General features: G+C 35.0%; 1 protein-coding gene across 3 annotated transcripts in view; it reads left to right on the forward strand.

Annotated features, from left to right (window-relative positions):
- NALCN (sodium leak channel, non-selective) overlaps positions 1-24,874 on the forward strand; it is a 263,458-nt gene that overhangs the window by 184,871 nt on the left and 53,713 nt on the right. For all 3 annotated transcript variants that reach the window (XM_025045009.1, XM_006909384.3, XM_025045008.1), the window contains 2 exons: positions 196-337; positions 16,104-16,177. In XM_025045009.1, coding sequence (XP_024900777.1) covers positions 196-337; positions 16,104-16,177 — 216 coding nt within the window. The remainder of the gene's footprint in view (positions 1-195; positions 338-16,103; positions 16,178-24,874) is intronic.

Raw genomic sequence — 24,874 nt, forward strand, 5'->3', positions numbered from 1 at the left:
ATTTAGGAATCTTTCTCTAAATTAATTACTCTGGTAATTAATCTAAACACCACTCTTGGTATGACATGTCTTGTTTTCTATGAACTTTTGTCACTGCTTGATAACTGTAGCTTAAGCAAAAGCGTCATTGAAAAATGCTATCACTTGCTCCATTTCATTAATAATGCTTGATGTGCATATATTTCATTTGCAAAGGGAAAGTTTCATGAAGCAGTTTATTGACCGCCAGCAGCAGGACACTTGCTGCCTTTTAAGAAGCCTTCCGTCGGCCTCATCTTCATCATGTGATCATTCTAAACGGTCTGCAATTGAAGACAACAAATACATTGACCAAAAAGTAAGAATCACTGCCTCAAATATCCAAATTTTTCTTAAGCATACGTGTTAGAGATTAAAAAAAAAAAAAAAACATATAATTGTGTAGGATCCTGAAATCTAATGTCTCAGGAGAATAAAGAAAAAAAATTTGTTTTTGTAGAAGAAATCATTATACCTAAGATTTTTAAATTTACTAATTTGAATTTTACATTTCTACAAGTGAGCTTTTGAGCCTTGCCATGTAACAGATGTGTGACTTCAAATAGGTCAAGAGCCTCCTCAAACCTGCATTTTCTTTGCAGAAGGATGCACTCTGATCTCTAAGGTTCAGCCCAGGCTTAACCATTGCCTGCCTGTATGTTGCCTTTTGCAGGAAACCATGCTCATTTCAGTTGTTACACCAGAGAAAATAACTACAGCAAGTTTCTCTAAAGTCAGTCAAAATAAATAACTACCATTTATTGAGTGCTTAGTATGTGGCAGGAATTTTCTCTAGGTATATTATCTTATTCTTCTCTGATTTGCCTATTTCTTAATCATTTGAAAGGTCGATAGGGAATTTTTTTTCTCATATTCCACTGTTAGAAAATGAAAGATCAATAACAGAGTTTGTAAAAGAGATTAAAGATTAGAGTTTGCGAAGACATCTAATTTACTTGCAAGTATTTCTCTTTGGAAGCCTTAATTTATTTTTTATTCCTTTAAATTGCTACTGCCCTTTTTCTATTTCTTATATCAAATACATATTTCTCTATCATCATGTAAAAATAAAAGACCAACTCTTTCATCCTCCAACATTCTCCATTTCTCTTCCTTGTCCCTCCACCCCATAAGGATTAGACTTTCAGAGTATCTTTGCTTTTCTCCCCTCTTCCCTCTTTTCCATTATTTCTTCCCAAATTTGGATTTCTCTCCCTTATCACCTTCCCCTACCAATTCCTCTGTTCTCTGCTATAGTTTGATTTTGTTCTCAATTATTATAATGATTTTCTTTGTGATATGTCTCTTCTTGTTCAAGAGTTTTCATTTATTTTCTTTCAATCATGTACAGATGTTATTCCTCTGTCTTATAGATTCCAAGTTTATAGATGGCAAATCTGATGCCAATGTCATTTTTTTCCACTTGAAAAATAATTAGTTCAGAAACGTTAACAGGATATACATTGCATGTCTTTTATCATTCAAACTGCCTAAACTGAGAAGTCTTTTCAGTCCATATTTGACAGGAAATTTTTCATTTATTATTTGTTCAATTATTACTTCTCCATCTGCTCTTTTTTTTCCTCCTCCTTTTCCCTTATGATTGCCATTTCTCTTTTTTCCTTCTGTGCTCTGGATATTTGTTCCACCTGAACGTCCAGGGCACTAATTTAGTTTCAACTGAGACCATCCTTCGCTTTTAAATTTTGAGTGAAAAATCATGAAACGTGTTTCTGTGTGCACACGCACGCATGTGCAATATACTCTTAACTCTCTTTAAAGACTTTAACTCTTTTACTATTTTATTAAACATGACACCTTTCTTTTCCATAGTTACATTTCACTCAATACTGTGTACAGGACATGGACGCAAAAGTTCATATGTCAGTCAATAGTCAAGTGAGAGGATAATAATGGCCTGGTTTCATCCAGTCAGTCTGAAACTGCATTTTGCATATCAGGAATACACATTGTTTATTATTTAAATTTATTTCAAAAGACTTTAAGCCAGAGGTGTGCAATGAACCTCCAGGCTGGGCTGTGGGTTAACTCCAGCTAACTCCAAGAACAATGTGGAGAGCTGGTATCATTTATGCTCCAAATGGCAAATCCAGAACACGCCTTTTTAAGTCCCACTGGAAACACAAAATTGAAATCTTAGCTTGTGAAAATTTATTTTCTCTCTAAAAGGAAACATGATGTTTTTCAAATTTTTGAACGGCGTGTTTTGAAATAGATGAGGAAAAAATTAAAAGATTCTTGGCACATGTGGAGGGTTGGGGGTGAGAATTTGGAGAATTTGGTGTCCTCTTTTGTGCACCTGCCATTACTTCTCCCCAGGCCATTTCTGTGTTGGGTTACAGTCAGAGAACTTAGAATGCCATTTCTGATTTCTTTAATGTCCTTATATTTTGAGGCTCTTTAAAAATCTTCTCATTTAATAGTTATTTTTAACTGAGAATAAGATAACTATTATAGTTTATTCTGTAATTTAACCTTTTAGCCTCCCTCATAATCTCTTAAAATATAACAAACTAGCAATATCTTGCTCCTCGGTGGTATCCGAGCCACTCAGCATCTAAAAGACTAGAATGTTTGAAGACTGCAGGCAATCCTAATCTACAATGTCAGTTGATTGAAACACACAACACATGATCTTATACAAGGAAAATTATCAATAATGGTTAGATTGCCCTTCATTCCGTGTAAGCCTATTTGACCCATATGTAGATGTTGGAATAATATTGTTTATCCCCTTACAGCCTTCATTATCTGGGTAAATGCTCCAATTTGGAAGGTGTAATGCAGACACCATATTTGCTCTTTGTCTAAGCAGCAACTACCCTATCATGGCAGGAGCAAGAGACGTACTCATGCTGCCATCCACTCTTAAAGCTTTGACTTTAAGTTGCCAGAAAAGTAGACTTAACAATTTCTTTCAGGATCCACTGTTTTTGCTTCAGCTGCCATCAGTTCCTGACATTCTTTTTAAATACTCAGAATTTGTCATCCTTGTTGAGTGCCATTGGGCAGGGAAACCCAAAACAGAGAATTTCACATAATGAATTTCAGGGGTGAGGATTTAAAGGAAGCAGAAATCAAAGACAAAGCAGTTTAGTATTAGTATTTTTTAATATGGCAAGCTTTTTTCACTTTTATTAAGAAACCCTAAAGCCACTTTAAGAAAAATAAATAAACACTCGACAAAAATTTTGATCAGAGATTAGCTCCTCTGACAACGTATTTATCAGGAAATTTTTGTTACAATCCAAACTGTCTTTGGACATGCCAGTCAGTGCCAAATGGACAGCAAGGTGTTCTATGTGAAAAAAAATTCTTCCAGCACCGGGGAATACAAATTGAGGCTGTGTTTTCCTCAGAGTGCTAAGAAATAAAAAGAAAACAAGAGGCTGGCTTATCAGTGATTCTTATAACATGGCAAAGGAACAATAAAATAAAACTTTTCCTTTAATGATTACCAGTAAGGAGAAACTGCACTTCACTAGAAGGAATCACTTTTCTCTTGCCAGGAAAAACACTGAGTCCGTAGGAACCTAAAGATCACACGTTAAGTGGGGAAAAAACTGACAACAGAAGCTAGGGGAGGGGAGACTAATAACGCAGAAAACAGGAGAGCACTTTAGGCAAGACTTTCTCTGAGTAATTACCCTGGCTTTGAACCATCATAAGTAATTCCCATGGCAACCTCGCTTTGGAGAAACCATGTTTTTAAAAATAGCCCTGTTTGATTACCTTTATCACATGGTTTAAAATACCTGTCCTTCTCTCAGTAAACAACAGGCAAACAAAAATGTAAAATCTTTAAGCCATCGTTGTGGTCTGCTCAGATCCTAAAGGAAAAAGAAAATGATGTTTTCCCCGCTCATCCTTGAGAAAAAAAGGCTGCCCTTCCAGACTCCAAAGAAAAGGTGTTCCCAAGAGCTAATTCTCACACTCCTTTCTCCTCTCACTTTCCCACATTTGCCCTTTTCTTCCTGATTGAAGGATAAACCCACCTATCTTGAGAGGAGTTTTTCTTGTTTTCAAGCAAAAGGAAGTCAGTCAATGGTTTTTCACTTATTTTTTTCTCCATATTATTGAAATTAAACCCTAGGTTTCTTAAGTAAAGTGCTTGTTAATAAACTGAGACTGAGACGTGAACGTGGCTTTCTAGTAATTCTGGTAATAAAAGCAGCCCACTCCATCCTCAGAAGTGAATCATCTCATCAAAGTCAAGGTCTCTACCATGCTTGGATCTGGGCATTCTCTGTTCTGAGCTTTCTCTTCTTTCTGCCCTGCTATTGTGGCTGGTGTGTCATTTCTGGAGTCAGAACCTATAATGGTGTGGGGAACATGAGTAACCACACGGATTTCTATCGGCCTGAGATAGATGAAGGAATGGGCTGTCTCAGCCACTCCCTTGTGTCCTTGCACTTTCTAGTACAGTATCAGAACCCATATTTATAAAGAATAGTGAATATTTCTCTAACAATAGGTCAATGTCTGCTCTCTTTCTTGGGAACAGCGGACACCTGGTCCTATCCAAAACATACACCGAAACATTTGACCCATGCCAAAAGGTCCTCGAAATGTGGCCCTGTCCAAAACTTCCATGGAGACATTTGGTCTGCATAGTTAATACAAATTCTGCTCTTCAATGACCTTCAAACCCTGATCCATCTACTTAACCCCATGTGCCATTACCAGCTAGACTACAGAGGCAAGAAGAGTTTGTGTTGGCACTACAGTCACAATACAATTACTAGACCAAGAAAAGATGTTAGTATTTTTTATGTATTAATCCTATAAACCAAAGTATAGATAAACTTTATTTATACTTGAGCCCAGGGACATTTTCTAAGTGTGGACATTTTAACAAGACAAAATGCCCTTTAATGCTCTCTTAACTGCCTACTTTCTGCTAAGCATATAGCAAATTTAGTAATCAGCCCTCACAGTTAATAGCTAACGCATGTGCAGAACAAGGAGGAAAATGATAAAAGTAATTCCTATGTTTTATTTACTCTTTTCATTTCTATTAGTCTCTAGCATTCACTCAGTCATTCAACAAACATTTATGAAGTATCTGTTATTCATCTGACACTATTCTGGGCTATAGAAATTCAACAATGAGCAAGATATAAACTATAGCCTACTGGGGAGAAACACATGTAAATGAATGAAAGTAAAGAGTATTATAGGAACATGAGAGAGGATCTAAGTCTTTACAGGAGAAGGAAGATTGAGGAATTCAGGAGAAAGGTTCTCCAGGCAGAGAAGGAGGCATGTGAAAAGGCACAGAAAGCGTAATAAGCTTGATGTAACTGATTGTGAGAGGTAGAGTAGAATAGTGATTTAGTGATATAGGTGCCGATCTTCATCTACAAAATAGGGCTAATTCTTATTTTTAAGGCTTGTTATGATAATTAAATAATATGATATATGTTAAAAGCCTACTACTGCACCTAGTACTTGATAAGAAAGGTTACTGATATTAAGCCATACCATGAAGTCAGACTCAGCAAATAGACTTACATTCATCAATCAAGACAAATGACTTTTATTTAAACAAATTAACCTTCAGATGTAAAAGTCCAGTTGAAACAATATATTAAGTACTGATTTATCGTCCTTATTTCCCATGAGTGATTATTTTTCAAGTCTGATTTTTAATAATATTCCATTTACTACTCCCATTGTCTACCTAGTGTCTTAGACTTTCAAGGAGTAAATTAAATTGTTCTGGAAAGACTTATTCTTCACAAAGCTTTGTTGATTGCCATACAGCATTTGGTAATTTTCTGTGTGATTACAGAGTGTTTGATGATTTGTTCCAGTAACTCCACACATAGCAGCAGTTATTCAGCCTAATCTGTAATTTGGATGAACATTTACTCACTTACAAAAAGAGAACAGCCTGTTTTCATCTTTAAGGCTTTTACTCTTCTGAAAGAATTTTCTAAAATAATAGCTTAGCATCTCTACTATGCCGTGAAAGATGTTTCTCTAAGAGCAGAGTGGGAGATTGCATGATATTGCCACCTAAACAGGGGCTGTATTGTGAAGATACAATGCAGTGTTGTCTCAGGCAGGGAAGAAGTGGCATTCATCAGACCAACTATGAAAATCCTATGCACTTCTCCTTTAGCATAAAAATGTATTCGTGGATAATTGATTGACCATTTAGTCACAGTAATGGAGAGGAAACAAAAAGATAAGTAGTAAAAATGGGGAAAAAAATTCATTTTTATTGATCTTTGCAGTACGTTTTTGAGCTCAGATTAAAATAGAGCTGTGTTTGAGTGCACATTCTTTCATTCGACGGTCATTCATTGAGGACCTTTATATGCAAGCAATGTGCTGGGTCTTGGGTAAAAAACACTCCTTCCAACTAACAGGAGAGTAGGAATTCCCGATCTATGATTCTTCTTGCAGAATATTTAATTGTCATCATCTTTAGTTTGAGGTGATATGTAATTTGTTTGTATTCCTAAGGTATTAAGGGCCAAAAGTCAATCAGTCTAGGATTAATCGTCTTTTACAGGTAATAGAGAAGGCTTTTAATCAAGAGTTTTCAGGACTGTCTCCAAAACAAGTATCAGAGAGCTGAGATTGCAGCCAAACCTATCTTTGAAATCTACATTTGGCTGTACTTTCTAAATGTTCTTCTCTTTTGAGTATAGTTTTACTTATAAGTTTTATTTTCCACTAAGTGTTATGCCGGTCTCAATGTGTTATAGTTGCTGCTGCTGATATTCTTCTTATTTGGACCTGAAGTTCAAATACGAATGAATCGTAATTGGAGACCAAGGACTGCCCTTTTGTATTAGAGTGCACAGATTTTGAATTCACAAACATCTGTACGGTTAAAATCATCTGGCATTTTCTCCCACAATCATAAATTCCCTCATTTTGTTTAAATCTCTACAGATTTTCAATATTTATTTTTCTGTTTATATGTTATAACCATAAAGTCATTTTATCTTTTACTTCTGTAATTTAAATTGACCTACCATATATTATAGTTTCTTACCAGTAAGTACTGTATATTAAACGCAACAAGTTTTTTTTCAATAATTGAAGATGTTGCTTTTCCCTCATCCTTTGCATCATCAGTTTCATTACACTAGTCTAGCTGATATAAGGTGTTGAAGATTTGAGCTACAGCTTTAATAACTAAAGCATTGTCATTAAAGTCAAGTGCAAAAAAGTCAAGCCAATTAAATTTCCAATCATTTAGTTTCTAATTGTACACCATTTCCCTATATATCAAATGAATTGATACATTTCAAAATAAGCAGTGTCCTTTGTAATTTTTATGTGATTCACATGTGTTATTTCAAGGATTCACTTCGTAAGAAAAAATGTAGCATAGAAAAGAGAGTCATTTTTTAATATTAAGAAACTTTTTCTTTCTTTAAATCTATTTCGAGAACTAAGTACAGTGCTAGACATTGAAGGAAAATGCAGTAGACAAGAAAGACACCATCCTTATCAGATAGAGTTTATGATCTAGTGGAATTCGCAGAAAGATAAGACGGTGTGTCACACAGAGCAGGGATCAACATGCACGGGGTGGCCTGGAGGCCAAAGGAAGATTTGAAGTGTGTATATGTACACGTACATATTTTTATATATTGTAACTTTTATTTCTGATGTTTTTCAGGATTCAGAATTAATAATATTCAAATATCTTAAAATCATCTAAAACTCTCTTTTCACAAAATCCACATTCTAAGACATATTTAAGCTTCATAACATGATATTATAATGGAATTCATCTTTATTTATATTTTTAATATGATTGTTTTAACCTTGCTGCCACCTACACTAATCAATTTTTAAAATTCTTTCTTTCCAAACATAATGTCAATTCCATACAAAGTTTATTTTATAGAAATATCTTACCATACACATGATCTGTCATATGTACTTTGAGATTAATTTTCAGCTCACAGGTGTATGAAAACTTCAAATAAAGACAAATGAGATACCACTGTCAACCTATATAATTTTAAGTAATTGCTAATTTTCAATTACTTTTTTTTTTTATGTGGGAGACATATTCAATAAAGTGGCTCATTACAATAATTACACTACACCTTTCCAGCAGAAATAACATTCATCAAGCCTTGCTCATCAGACCATAATTTTGCACATCATGGCCATATGTTTTTATAAGCACTTTCCCATTATTATAAATCCATCAGTGTCTTCAAAATGAGAAAAGAAAAACAGGGCCTCTTAAACTTTTTCCCAGTTAGAAACAGAAATGTATTGTTAACGACACCAAATCAAAAAAGTTAATTGAATACTTATATTTGTGGTTTTCTTTCTCAAATAAATATTAATGGCTTCATTTTGAACGATGTTAGAGTGAAACTATGATTCTTTAGGTATAAGCACGGTAGCACCTCGAAGGAATCTAATATTCTCTGCTAGGTTTGTGGTTATACCCAAGTGAATGAATAAATTGAATTAATATTCTGGTTAATTGAAAGGTGTGATGGATCCCTGATTTTAAGGAATCAGTAAATGTAAAATATAAATACGTATTACCATACTGGCTTGAATGGGTTAGAAAAGTTCATTGATCTCTTTTAATGGTTCTGGGTTGTTATTCTGAAAATCAATTATGCATATATAGAACAAAGGAAAAAGTTGGCTAGTTTAGATTTCACATTAAGATTTGGGATAAGTAAGAGCTTATTATATGTGTAAACCAAACCTTTCAAGTCAAGCAGACAATGTTTTATTACAATATAGTTTGGAATATGCTTTTTTTACTGTTAAGCTAGTGACATTTTACATAGACATCGTGATATAGTGAAAAGATTTGGACACTGAAGCTGTACAACCCAGAGTTCTAGTCATAATTCTGCAATTTATTATCTGGGTAACCTTAGACAACCTAATTTTTGTAACCTAATTTATTATCTGGGTAACCTTAGACAACCTAATTTTTGTTTATTCATCCATAAAAAATGAAGATTAACTTGAAGATTAAGTTTAAAATATGTATATAATACCTCAGTTCATTATCAAAGATCCAAGGAAATTAATAAGGATCTAAAGGATTTGAAATATACAGTTTACCAGCTTCCTGTGATGATAATTTATATATTCCTCAGCAATGACTAGCGATTAGACATTGTAATTCAAGAACACATGGATGATTTACAAAACATGAGCACTGTCTGTACCACAAAAGAATTTTTAATATAAACCAAATCAATATCCTAAAGAAGACATTATTTGACCAAAATGTAATAAAATTAGAAACCACATAACAACCACAAAAGATATCTTCACATTTGAATAATGTAGAGAGTATAGAAGAAACCACAAGAGAAATTAAAAGTATCTTGAACTGAAAAATCATGAAAATAATACATATCAAACTTGTAAGAAGTAGCTAACGGGATTTTTAGAGGAAAAAGTGTAGCCTTAAAATGCATATTTAGTAAAAGAATATGGACTGACATTAATCTTTCAAGTATTTTAACTCAAATATTCAGAAAAATATCAACCAAGAAAAGACTAAGAGCAGAAGGAAAGAAATAATAAAGATAAAAGCAATTATTAATCAAATAGAGAAAAAGCAATAAATAATATCAATAAAACTAAAATTTTATTCTTTGAAAAGGCTAATAAAAGTGTTAAATCTGTGTCAAAATTCAACAAGAAAAATTAAGGAGGCTTCTGGAAAGATGACAGGCATTGACATAGTTTTTTAATATTCTCGAATTCCCACACAGAATACCTAGATAGCAAAAGCAAAAATCAATAAATAAGATTTACAACAAAACTAGGTAATCCCCAAACCCTAAATCAAAGCAGGTGCACACAAACCAGTAGGCACATGATTTGCATCATGTCGTAGTCTGTTGGGCTGCAATAACAAAATACCATAGGCTGGGTGGCTTAAACAATAAATATTTATTTCTCACAATTCTGGAGGCTGAGAATCCCAAGATCAAGGTGGCAGTAGATTCAGTGTGTGGTTCCTCTTCCTGGTTCACAGATGGCTTTCTTCTTACTGTGTCCTCACATGGAAGAAGAAGGTCTTTGGTCTCTTTTTCTTCTTATAAGAACACTAATTCCATCGTTGAGGTTCTACCCTCATGACCTCAGCTAAACTTAATTGCCTTCCAAAGGCCCCATCTCCTAATAAAATCATATTGGGAGTTAGGGCTTCCACATAGGAATTTGGAGGGAGCACAAACATTTAGTCAACACATGATATCAGCACCTGTGGGAAAGAAGCCAGAGTTAGTAAAAAGGCATCTAATGTTTCTGGGAATAGGGGAACACCTTCTTAGCTCCACACTGAGGAAAAATATCCAAAAGTGGGATCAGTATTGAACAGGCCAATGACAAGAGTGATAGAGGAAAAAAAAGATCCAGACAAAATTGGATCTTTGATGGTGTCAGGGGAGAGTAAGGAACAGAGCTAGGAAATCTCAGAAAGAAAGCTGCCATATTTGATTACTATATTAAAACAACAGAAGAAGCAGCTCTGAAGTTAGAAGAGAAATACTGAACTATTCAAGAAAACTAATTTTGCATAACAATGAGCAATAGAATATTATCAGAGTCAAGTTCCCTACAAAAGTTATAAGAAAAAAAAATAAGGAGAATACTGTTCCTATAGACAGTGAAAGCTTGACATAAAGACATGCCTACAAGCAGCTCAAACCGTAGCATACTGTTGCAAAATGAATCAAAACATTAAAAATTACATCAGATTAGAATAGCAACATAAATAAAACTTAGAAAAATTCATTCATAAAGTGCTAGAAGTCAGGAAAACAATGAAGATTGAAGTACAAGGAATGAACTGATTATATACAATGAATGAAGCCTTAAGATAAAGAGAAAGTGAAGAAGAGGAAATTTTAAGAAATTAAAAAGAAGTTATTTGAAAGAAAATAACAAATTGAAGATAAGAAGGTCCAACATCTACATTATAAGAGTTTCAAAAGAAGAAAACTAAAGCAATAGAACAAAACAAGTACTAAACTTTTTTGAAACATAAAAAGATTTGAAACTCTTGAAAGTACACATGACCTGAAAATATCAACCGTGAATGACCAAAAATAAGAAATACTCCAGAAAAATCATAAGATTTTCAATTTGTAAAAAATCGGTATCTAGCTCAAAATGAACAAGTGATTTATAAAGGAGAGAACATTAGAGTACCATCAGACTTTTCTGCAGTAATGCTTTATTTCAAGAGAAATTAGGGTAACATACATAGAATAGCCAGAGAGAAAGTATGTGAGCCAAGTTTTTTATATCAAGTTTAAAGTGACAAAAAAAAAAAAACTGTTATCAAGATGTAAGAATTATAAGATGTGAGTAGTATTGTTTCCATGAGCCTTTCGTGAGTAACTACTAAAAACATGCTTTGGACAACCAAAATGAACTACAAAAATGACCCTAACACATTGACATAAGAACCGGTGGGAAGCATTCAAGATATAATTATGTATAATACTATGACTACATGAAGATTAAAATGAAGAGTAAAATATGTAATAGCAATTTGCTCTGCTAATATGAGTATAGTACTAGTATACAAATAAAAGGGAACAATGGGAAAAAATATATGGAAACAGTTTTAAAATATTCATTAATTGTATTTTTGTTTTAGAATAGATATTGTAATTATGAGACTACTGTCTATGAAATGTGAAATAAATTAATGAGTACTTTTGAGATAGTCTAATTCTATCATCCTGTATGTCTTTGATAATCAAGGCTTGATTGGGGATGGGGTGAAGAGATACAGAGATGTCATATAGAAGAGATTAGGTAAAATTTAAACTGATTTTAAATTGAAAATATTAGAATAAACTCAGGTAAAGTATTCAAATCAATGACCAACTCAGCAGCAGTGAGTATCACTGGAATCTACATTATATTCCTGAAATAGCATTTTTTAATAAATAAACAGGAGCTCTTTGGAGAAAATTGTTGATTTGGAATAGGAAGCATACGAGATGAGCTTGGAATACCTTGTCATATGTGAGAACAAGGAAGCTTCACCAAAGACTACTAGAGTCATATTAAAAGAACCAATGGGCCAACTCGAAAAAGCTCCCAACAAGCACAGTTGGGATAATTTGACCTACCATACGATAATAATTGTAACAGATTGAAACCAATCATATATGTTTAAATCCTTGAGTTCCTAATGATGTTTTTAAGTAATAATTGATCACCTTAAGAGCATGATAAAAACATAATTCATTACATAAAAACTATGAGTACAGGTAAAGAATCATCATTTATTTTGCCTTTTCCATATGAATTGTACAACTGAGTAAACAAATAATACATGAGGGGAAGTACCTCATTATAAAAATATTGCAAGTAATAAATGAAAAATAAATGACAGTTTTCCAAATAGAATGAATCAATGATCTGCGCAATGAACATCAATACTATTAACGTTACAAAAGGAGAGACAATCAGACATTATATGCCTGTGGCACTACCTATGGCCTTGCCAAAGGAAACAAATCTGTCTAATGAAACACTAGATCTAGCTGCCAATTTAAAGGAAATACAGAAGGCGGAGGAATACGTGAACTATACCATGAATGAGCATTTAGCAAAATCCAGACTCCCAGAAACTACAGGGCAAATGACCCAGGTTCTTCAACTATAAGGGGAAAAAAAATGGAGAACTTGTAGATTAAAAGGTTTAAAAGGCCTTTCCAAAAAAAAAAAAAACCCCACACAGGTGGGTCTATTCATTGCTGTGTCCATCAGCTCCAACTTATTCAGCCATATATAACTCTATACAAATTGGTTTGAACTTCTAGGCTCTTGAATTTCATGTTAAAGGACACAATTCTGGAAAGATCTTTTAAATTAAAATTGTAAGACAAAGTTATTTCTGTATTGTTTGAACAACTTTATTTTTGAACAATTTATTGTCTGAACAACTTTATTCAATTTTATTTATTTTTAAAAATAATTCAAAGAATGGTCATCTTGTAGAGTTGAACGTATTAAGTTTACAACATATAACCACCAAAAAGTGAGGCATTTTCAACTAATCTTATATTTTTCAATACAAACTCTATGTAAATATGTCATGCACATCCTTCCTTTTAATTCATACATTTCTGACATGTTTACATCTAGAACGAACAATTACTGACGCCTTTCATAGATGTAATTTACAATTTCAGATCTAAAATTACTTAAGAATTAGATCTTTGTTTTGATCATTTTAGGTGCCTATTGGTATCTTTTGGAGCCAGAAGAGGGCACTGCAGAGCAGTGTAGCTCTGAGTACTGTGACTAGCATTTAGAAAATGTCCTTTGCTAAAAGAAATGTGAAAAGCTTTACAACAGAAATAAGAAAAACAGAAGCAATAACTAGATAATCATTATAGGCTTTCTTTAGTTACTAGAAAAAATAACAGTTAAAATATATAACTATCTAAATACATATCTAGGCTATAGAATATGCATAGATGTAGATAGATGATAATGGATAAATAGATAAGTGATAGACAGATGATAGATAGATAGATAGATGATAGATAAATAGATAGATAGATAGATAGATAGATAGATAGATAGATAGATTAAATAGATGATAAATAGATGTTAGATGGATTAGATGATAGATAGATGATGATAGATAGATAGATGATAGATAGATAGATAGATAGATAGATAGATAGATAGATAGATAGATAGATAATGTAGATAAAGATATCTCCTTTCTTCTTTCAAGAACACCCCAAAGCTGAATCTGAAGTTCTGTTACAATATTTATTCTTTCACTACTTCTGCTGTTAGTTCTAAAACCAGTTCTCAAGTACTTTGTACAGATTAATAGTGTATTTTGTTTTGATTAGTTCAGGTCTAGGACAAAGGAGATTTGATAGCTCTTTAGCAATCTCAGGCAGTGCAGAGATAATTTTAGAAACAATATAATAAATATTGTCCCCAGTTGCTGAAAAGGTTTTTCTAAACATGAAGAACACTATTTCAAGTGTCAGCTGCTCAATTACAGGGCAGTAGATAGGTAATTGAGTTCAAACCATCACCTTACACTAGGAAATATGCCTAAGGCATATTATTGTCCTTTGAAGATGAAATAGGAGTAGTGGGATCTGAAGTCCTCTCCTAAAACACTCTGTCTCAGGGCCCCTGTAACCTGGGCCTTTCTTGTGACTGTGTATATGCTTAGATAACAAAAGGGCAGATGTGCCACCATGATGGAACCCTTCAAATGAGTCTTCTGTTTCCAAAGTTACTGTAAACAGCATTCCTTAGGAGATGTACTGTCTCCACGAGGAGGTTAAATCAATGCCAAAAGTCACCTCTTTATGCAAAAGGAGAAGATTTAAAGAAGTTTCATGATACACAATGGTAAACAGTCTTTTGTGCACTACGCTGAAAATGTAATTTATAAAAAAATGACATCCGATCTTGTCTCCTTGTCTGCACATTAATTTATTTTCCTGAATGTTCTGGTGAATAATGAAACCAATTCAGTTTTTCATTATTGAAAAAAATAAGTCTGCTACCTTTCCTCACGTGAAAGAAATTGACAGTGTGTTCAATTATTCTTCCCTTATTACAGATCTGCTGTGAAGTATGAAAATTATATTGCTAGTTATAATGTTATCTAGGTTCTCAGTTGTAGCTGAAAAAAACAATTTATGACCACAAGTTCTTCTCCAGCTATGGCCATATGGACATATTGGTTGACATTACAGCATTTGTTTTAGGTTTGTTTACAAATTGGAGCTTTGTGACTTTGCACTTCAAGTTACCTAACTCTTGTTTAAAAGAAACTGGGCGGTCTATTTTTACTGAATACAGAGTTGTTCTATCTTCTGCTTTTTATTTCCCTGTCTCAACTTTGTTGAAACACAGTGTGCCTTGTAGCGCTTCTTCCACTTGCCTTGCTTAAGTGCCTAGCTCAGCACTTATAGTTTGCACCAAACTAATTTGCCCCATGCGTGCATTTCCAGCTTCAGGCCTTCACCCACTGCCTCCTTTGCTTATAGAAATTTTAACTATTCTTCAAGGCCCAGAACAATTTCCACTTCTTCAGTTAAGTTTTGCTCACTATTTCAGACACACCTATTTCTCTCCCACCCAAAGTCCCACAGCCTCTCTCATCTTGGTCTACTGTATGTATCACCTAGCACTTTACTATATGCTCTATCCTACTTTTTACTGACAATCTCATGTGTCGTAGTCTTGCAGTCGTAAGTAGGCTTTTCAACTCTAGTAAGCAAGAATTGATTCCAAGTTACCTTATATCTCCAATAGTCACTAATCTCATACTAAGTGCTCAGGAAATCTACTCTAATCTATTGATCAAAATGAACAGGTCATTTTTCAAGTGTTATCTTTGGTCTGACTACTGGAGTTACACTTTTTAGTTTAGTTTGTTCTTTGTTATGATGAATCTTCTCAGGATGGTGTGCCTCCCTATTCTGTCTCTGCCCTTTTCCTGCCCAGTTTGGCTCCCTATACACTTGTCACCAATCTGATTTCTGCAACTATCAAGCAGGCCAGAGCTGAGTTGGGGAATACATCTCCTGGTTTGTAGTCAGCCTCTAGGACTTTTTTTCTTAGTCCTCTTCCCTAGAATAATTTCGTCATTGCAAACTAAGAAACCTTGAAGGCTCATCTCACTTCTCTCCATCCTGATCATTCAGATTAGTTTTGAGTCACAGGCCAACAACCTGAGATGTGGTGTGGATTAGAAGACATTCTACTGAACAGTCACAACAAGGAGTCCTACATACATTTCGACATTAAATTCTTTGGAAAATGCATTAGCCTATTCAGATGTAAAGTGACATTGTGACGAGTGAGCATAGCCAACGCATCTCCCCCATAGCTGTGACATGTAGCCTCACAAGTTTGTTTGCAGTTCTACCTAAATAAAAGTAAAAATAAAATTAAATGATAGATTCAATGGGGGAAAAAAGCACATTTAATATTTTAATAGTGTTACCTATTTAATATATGTAATGATTTGTCAGTATGTTATCCCTTTACATTCTAAAACTAAAGTCATACTCATAATTTTACAGCTTCGCAAGTCTGTCTTCAGCATCAGGGCAAGGAATCTTCTAGAAAAGGAGACTGCGGTCACTAAAATCTTAAGGTAACACTAATAAACGTTGATACGTATTTAAACACAAGTGAAATTATATTAAGCAAAAAAGAGCTTTTTTTAATGAACTAATAATTTTCCGAGTATCAATATTACTTTCTGCTAAAAAGTAAGTTTGCATAACTATGTACTTATACATAATACCAAATACATTATTAATGTCTTTCCCAAAAGAATAATATTTTATTAGCTCAATTGGCCTTTCCTTTTTTGCAGTGAAACATAAATTGTAAGTATAAATTTACAAAAAGATGAAATAACTTACTCTTATTCTTTTAAGTTTTATGTCCTTTTTGATTTCGAAAGACAAATCACAATCTAAGGGAAAACAATAAAAGGATAAGCTTTTTAAAAATAGGTATGATTTCTTAATTTATTAAGAATAAATTTACTTGAAATCTGTAATTGTCAAAAGCATAACTATTATAGAATGCTTGTAAAAATATACAGTTTTAATCTTGCTTTCTAAAATCTGCCTTGAAATATCAGAAAGGAAAATTAAGCTAGCTACTTAAGAGTACTTTATGAGACTATGTTATAATATAAAGTGACATAATCATTATAAAAATGCATAAGCATTTGGAATATAATTTATTGGTGCATATATTACCTAGACGTATGTAAATGACACAATTAAATATTGAGAACTGAAGGTAGAATGGCTAACAAGGCAAATAGATAAATTTATACTAGAAATCCCTCTCCAAACTCGTGCTAAGGGGAAGGAGTTGGATTCTCTTCTACTCTACCTTTATTAATAAGAAGTCATTAAAATATTTTCACCACAATGTATGTCACTATAAATTGGATAACTGTAATGAACAAATATGGCTAATATATGAGTTGAGAAACTATATTGACTTTATAACAGTATCTGGAGATTGTATGCCTAAAACAACCCTAACTCATCAAGACAGTATTCTATAAATTTAATATTTTTATTGACTGATGATTCCTGCATAGAGTTGAGTATGTGTTAGAGTACCTTCTATGAGAAGAGAATAAATATTTTGGGGGCTTGCAAGTTATCATCACAGAATATGATGTCATGAACCTAAAAGGTCTGGTTAAAATAGAGAAAGGAAAGCTTCTAAGCAAAGTTATAACAGCCTGTGTCCCAACTTCTGTTTGCTTCCAATGGATTCAATCCTGGCATTACCATCAGATAACACCATGAGGCCAGCCTTGAACACTACATGATGCTTCAGGGTCTTTATCAAGCTGTAACTGTACTGCACAAGTTCATGGCAGGGCTTTGAAGACTCTTCCTTGGTCCCACATAACAGATCATATGCTGGACCAGTCCTGCTGCTCATAGGGAAAAAAAATCTGCCTCAATTGGAAATGGCCCACAAAAGGATTGTAATACTCTGAGCCTTGGTTGCTGCCAAATTAGGAACCAAAATGACCTTACTCACGTGCCAGGAATAATTGCCTTCCAGCTAATCTGAATTTGCTCTAGGGATTCCCAGAGACTTACAGCACATACGCAGTCAGGGTTACTTGGAAGGAAGCCACTTCCAGAGGTTCACTTCCCTGTGAACGCTTTCTTAAATTAGATCTTCTATTTTTCCTTTTTCTACCACCCTTTCTTCATTCACTGCTCTCCCAACTCATCCATCTAAAAAAAAGTGACACTATGTTTTGTATTGATCTGGAATGTAAAATCCTCTGGGTTGCCAAACACAGGGACTATTCCCAAATGGCTTTCTCTGGGAGGGTCCCATTTGGCAGTACCTTATTGTCTACTCATGTGACAAATTTTTGGAAAACCTTCTTCCAGTAATTCATATACCTTAAAGTTAAGCTTCAGAAGTAACATGGTTGTCAGTACAGCATATGTTAACATGTTATTCAGAAAAAGAAAGTCAAGCTTTTTCTAATAGATTAAGTGATTGGTTTGGCAATGAAAACCGACTTCATAGGTGCCCAATGTCATAACATTGAATGAATTGGATGGATGAGACTCTCCAATGAGAGGAAATTTCAGTTGTTGATTTTTTAATGTACACAAGTGGTTTTAAAAAGAAAAACTATAGGGGGTAACTGAGCAAAATTTTTAAGACTATCAGGGAATAAGGACAACCTGAGACTTGCTCAGTAATTGTGTAGTTTGAGAGACACCCAGAGCCAATAGCATTTGACTACAACCCAGCACACTACAGAATGAGAGGGACCTCTTTGGGCATGCTTGAGCTATGTTACCCAGTGAATCTCAGGAAATTAGAGGGAACATTCTGAAAGAAATTAAAATGTTTTTTGAGAATACAAATTTGATCTCTAGAAAAGCCATTTAGCTCTTCTGTAAAAATGGTTTCCTCATCACTGCTACACTATTCTCCAAAAGGATTCAGGACACGTGAAAGATGTCAAAGATAGTGTTTTGAGGTGTACTTATCATTTTTCACTAATAATAACAATAGTAATAGTAGCAATAATAATAATATACCTGCATTATAATGTAACTCATAAGTTAGAAAGTCAAGAATAGATTGAGTCCATGTCTATGGGTCTACTGACATATTTCTATGCTGTTTTCCAAGAAATAACAACTAAAAAGGAAAAGAAAGAAGAGGGAGAAAGAAAAATTGAAAAGGAAACATTTACAGTTGCCTCAGGGCAAATTATTCAAATAGCCCTACATAAAATGGAGAAGGAAAAGTTTCTACCACTCTATGCCTGATTTGGGCATAGAGATAAGTCATGTACACTCTAAATCTAATGTGATGTCATAGGAAGATTTTATGAAATATTAGTGTCTTAGAAATAACTTTTTTAAAGATAACAGCTCTTTGGGGAAAATAATACTAAATAAAAATCCCTGATCTAGGATATCTGAAAGCCTGGCTGTGTAAACAGGTGAATTTTTTAAATTCTCTCTTCTCTGGGAATTTAAAGATTGGAAGAAGTGCTGTTCAGAGTCCCCCCAGTTATAACATAGGATACCAGACTTGGTGTTAGAAAGCCTGGACTAATGTCTGGCTCTGTCTCTCTATAACCTTGAGCAACTCACTTCTCACACCCTCTGTCTTTACAGTATAGACTGACCAAAAAGATAGTGTGAATATTGATCAAGCAAAGTGAAATTTAATACTTATTACAGTGAGTGTGACCTCCAATTCAGCAGTCTTTATAATGTCTCAGAAGGGATAGGTCAGGGGTGGTTATTTTTGAGGTTTTGGATTTAAGTGTTTTTACGGGGAGAGATCTGATTGAGATTAGGCAGACAATTCTTGATATATAAGAGTTTGGATCAGGGGGCCCCAACTCCCAGGCCATAGACAGGTACCAGTCTGTGGCCTGTTATGGACTGGGCCACACAGCAGGAGGTCAGTGGCAGGCAAGCTAGCGAAGCTTCTTCTGTATTTGCAGCCACTCCTCAGCGCTAGCAACACTGCCTGAGCTCCACCTCAGATCTTCAGGTATTAGATTCTCATAGGAGCACCGATCCCTGGTGCCAAAAAGATTGGGGACCGCTGGATCAGTTCACAATATATACAAATATCAAATCATTATGTTCTACACCTGAAACTAGCCCAATGTTATATGTCAATTATACCTCAATAAAGAAAAAAAAGAGTGTAGGAGTCTCCAGGATGCACAACAGGTAACAATACCTGTTATCAACAGGTAACCATTACTGTTCTGGGGAGGGCAGCACTGTGGGTGGAGGACAAGGACGAAGTGAATTACCTTTACTTCTTCACTGCCATGCTCTTCCCTCCTGTCTGGCTCCATGTTTCAGTTAAAAGTTATTCAGATGGAGTTTGCACTTCTGCTTTTCACTTTTCTTCTTGCTTTGGGGCAATTGCTGAAAAGAGGAAAAATAAATGATGACTTTATGCTGTCATCTTCACTCTGGAAATCTATTTTATGCCTTTAAAATTTTTAACCTAATACATGTATTACCTTTAAAAATAAATATGACTAATTTTTAGAAACAGCATTTTAAAAGAAATGTTTAGGATTTATGGACCTAGTTGGGCATGGTCTTGGCCTGAGTCTTGATGAGAAACAATTATTTTTAAGGTGACTGGTTGACCATTTGAGTGACTTATTGTCTAGAAGAAGAGGCTGGTTCATTAGACTGTAGTTCAGAGAAATGGATTTTTGGAAAGTTCCTAAAGCTAACAATGAAATTATTTATTTGTTAATAGCGTTAAATTTCTGGACAAGTATTTCCTGGAATGAATAATAAAGTCATATTGATGGAGAGAGTTTAATTCTTGGTTCTGATAATTAAGCTGCAGGGCTGCCAGTGATCTCAGTTCTCAGGGGACCCACATTTCTAAATATCCATCTTCCATTTGAAACAGGATCTACATGATTCCAGTATGTGGAATTTCCTATGAACAGGAAATTCAAACCCGCAAAGGAAAAATTATTTCAGAGAAAAAGGGCCCTGGAATTTGAGGTGTTTGAATCATTGGTGAAGTCATCCTTTTCTACACATAATCATCTTTAATTTGTGTTCTTCTATTTATTTCTGTTTTAATTAATTAATGCCTTGAGAAATAGAAATGAATTTCTGGCTACATTTGAGAACTCTTTGATGAGAAACAAAAGTGGACCATTTTTACAGAACTTGAGAATACGATCACATGCTTAAGTGCAGGTGATTCACTTGGCACCAACAGTCATCTGTATTGTTTTTTTTAAGACTTATGTGGAGAGTATTGTGAGAGACAGGATGTCCCACCACCTAACTTATAAAATCCAAGGTTGCTATTAAATTCACTGTTGTTTTGACTTTGACTCTGCTGTTCAGCTCCACTAAAGAAAGCTTCCTTCAAAAGGCACTGACCTTTTCGCTACACCAGATGAAATCAAAACAAATAGCAGTGTGCTTTCAAAAATATTACACTGCTACGGAGATTTCTCTAATTCAGAGCCTTGAAATTGAGCAAAAGTGCACATCATTTCTCTAGGCTAAATGCATAGAGAAATGTCAAAATAAAATAACTAAACATTTTGCATTATTTTAGAACGTTTCATTCTTTTGCCATCAGAAATTCATCAATTAGGACAATATCTTTATAACCTTTTTGAATGCTCAGTCTGGTACTGTATTTGCATTTTGATATTTGGATCTATGACAAAATTTCCCTGGCCATGCACTATATTAATAATTTTTTAGAGTCTCAGGAATAGCTTTTAGTTGGATGCTACTTATTATTTAAAAAATTAAATACAGTTAATGACATATATAGGGTTAGTTTTTCTCATATCATTTCAAGAGGATCATTTTTATTGACTACAAATACAATATATACTACATAAATATAAAAAAAATCACTACACATTTATTAAGCTATAGGTTTTTAAATGATATTAGCTGGATTTTCTTCCCGAAAGAAAGTGCCCTCAGTCAAGAATATTTCTCTAACATCTTCTCTATGCCAGGGATTTTCTGAGATACTGGACACGTACATTTTTTCCTCAAGGAGTTCACAATGTTTGCCCTTAGAATAATATTTATGACACTAGTTAGGTGTAGGAGCCTTCAATAATATCTCTAGATTTCTGAATATAATTGTGACAAGAAAATTCATAGATGGCATAGTAATGGTTTCCTATTGAGTGACTTTAACAATTAAAATCACTTATCTAAAATGTAATATAAAATCAAAGTGAACAACAATTCCAGTACTGGTGTTTCATCTCTTAAATTATATTTCATTATGCCATGAAAATGCCTTTTTTAACATGAAGATAGAGGAAGAAGAAAAGGAAGATGGGAAAGAATGAATAACATTTAATAGATCCATGTACAGTGCTAAGCTCTTGTGTATATTATCTCATTTAATCTGCACAACACACTTATGCAGAAAAATTACTGTTTTTATCCCCATGTTATATATGACAAAACTGAATCTTAGAGAAGATAAGTAATTTTTTTCCAATTTTACATATCATGGAATCTTGGATATCACGATATCAACTACAGAACAATTTCCCCAACAACTTGAGCAACTAAGTGTCCTCATTTATCAGAAAGTGACTGTGTGCCAAACACTCTGCTCACTCTCATTAGGTCTTAATGGCAACCCTGAAAGATGACGATTATTAGCTCTCTTTCAGAGATGAAGAAATTAAGGCTCAGGAAGATTAGATGACTTACCTGAGGTCACCCTGTCTAGGGAATCAGGGAGTCAGAGAACCAGGAATCAAACCCGGGTCTGTGTGACTCTGAAATCCATGTATCTTTTTCCAATATGCAAAGGTGCCATATGGGCTACTGGCATCTTTGCTCTTTGGGGGCAGTCTAAATCTCTAGAACTGTAGCTATCTCCAGTCTCTTCCTTCTCTCTCCACACTCCCCAGAATATTCTTCATAGTAGAAGGGAACCAGCCATGCATTTATTATCTTAGAGTAATGGATAAAAGTGTCTTCGTAGAAGATCTTTTGCTGGATATTGGTTGCAGCTCACATCCCAAACCCTGATGAATAAGTCAACTCAAGCAAACTCATTTCTGGATTGGCATTGTGTGGCCTTCCTGACACTGACCTACAGAGGTGACTGCATTCTTGTTGAGGTCCATATAGTCATATAGAAGATGCTGTGTTGGTGTAGTAGAAATGGAAAGAGAACAGGCTTTGCAATCAACTATACTTGGCTGCAAATCCTCTGAGCAGCAGTGAGTCCTTGGAAAGGCTCGGTTTCTTCATCTATCAAGTGGGGATATTTGCAACCTCATAACAGTAAATGAGCAGTGTGCTGTCAGGTATCACTCAATAGCTCAGTAGCCAAATGGGGTTAGAATCCTGGCTCCACCACTTCACAGATGTTTGACTTTGGGCAAGTTACTAAATCTCTCTGCACTTCAGTTTTCTCATCTGTTAAATAAGTTCTGTAAATTAATAGACCCTGCCTCATAGGTGAGGGTTAAACAAGTTAGTATCTGTAAAGTGCTCTGTAGATGATTTTCCGTTATTAGTAGTAAATCTGAAAGAGACCCACAGTTGCCCCCGAGATGCAGGCAACTGACAGTCACCTTCAAAGCAGAGCCTAAGGGTTTGCTTGAGAAGTTTCCACTATTGCCCAGCAGAGACTCTATCTGAGTGGCATAAAATCTTTTTGATAAATCAGTGTACCCTTTTCTAGGTTGATCCCAAGTTTCTTGCTCACTCAGCTGAAAATGGTCTGTCAGCTGCAGCTTCATACTCAGTTAGGCCTGTGCTAGGCTTGCTAACATCTTCAAGTTTCAGATTATTTGTTCATATCATTTGCTGGATATTTGATGGATATACTCCCGAGCTAACAATATAGATTCATCAACCGAGTTTGGCATTGCCTATAGCTGGCTAGAAGTTCTGGGCATGGAGAACCATCATCTTCTGTAATGCCTGAAGTGCAATTGTGACATTCTCCACTGCTTGGATATGCTAGGAAAAAAACAATCCTATCTCAGAAGTAGGAGACTTAAATAGGCTTTGGCAGGAGATCTAATCAGACAAGTAGAGACCAGTATCATGCAGCGATAACTGGCAAATGAAAGGCAATGGTATGGTCAAAGTGTTGGTAAAGTTAGACTTAATTGACTTGGCAGGTGGAGGAGTGATTGTGAGTAGGATCTAAATCAAGATAGTTGGATAAAAGGGACTGGTGATCAGGGCACGAGGAAGAGTTGAAACAGAACCTGTAACTTCTGTCATAGGGACCACTAGCAGAAGAACAGTGATGACTATGGCTGGGATAAGTATGACATTGTCTTCTGCATAGGTTGTAATTGCCTACCTGAAACCTCCAGTATGCACATCACGTTAAAGCTCTGTAACTTTGGGATGGACGACAGTTTAGCTACGGCTGGTCCTTCAGGGGCTGTAGGCAGAATGGGAGGTACTTCTTTTGGTCTCTGGCCTCTTTGAAGACCCTGTTCTCCCAGCTCTCTCTCTCCAGAGTCTGGGAGAGATGAATTGACTCCTGGGTTCTTCTTTAGAACATTAGCCTGTGGGTCATATTCTTCTAGAAGAGAGAATGAGCCTTATATTGTAGAGATTGAAGAAATCATGGAATTTTCTAGAGGAAGGAATTCAAATTAAATTCCAGTGATTTCCTCCACAGGGTCACCTACATCATTAGCTATGTGAAAAGAGAAATTTGGGAAAAGGAAAAAAGCCTCTTTATTTTTATTCTGTTCAGTCTTGTCTAGACCCAGAGCTGCCAATTTCCTGAAGCTGGCCCAACTAATTGGGAAGTCTGCGAGAGCTTAATAATGCCAAGCATCAGCATCCTACCACACTTGTTCTTTACTGTTCGGCAAGTTCTCCTTTTCAAATTATAGTTTCATCAGTTAGCTCAGCAATTCAGCAGCTTTGAATAACGTCATGTTAGTTTTCTGCAGCTCTACATTCCGGGCATGACTAGCAGGACACATTCAGTACCACTGAGAAGGCCTGAGTACCTGCGGCATCCCACAGACCTTTGGGCTGGACTTGCCAACTGCTCAGTAAAATATGAGGGAAGGAAGGGTGCTGGGATGAACCTGTGATGAGAAGGTGGACAGATCCCCCTGAAGCTGAGTTTGGATCAGCCTCCTGACACATCAGCAATTTTTTGTGACCTCCATTTGGCAAGAATAACCTGAAGAAAACATTGTTAGGCATTAATATGCCCAAAATTGATTGATTATTAAATTGTTAATGTCCAATTTATTAAATATGTTTTATACATTTGTAAAATATAT

The sequence above is a fragment of the Pteropus alecto genome, unplaced genomic scaffold (genome assembly GCF_000325575.1).
Source record: "Pteropus alecto unplaced genomic scaffold, ASM32557v1 scaffold13, whole genome shotgun sequence".
Lineage (NCBI taxonomy): Eukaryota > Metazoa > Chordata > Mammalia > Chiroptera > Pteropodidae > Pteropus > Pteropus alecto.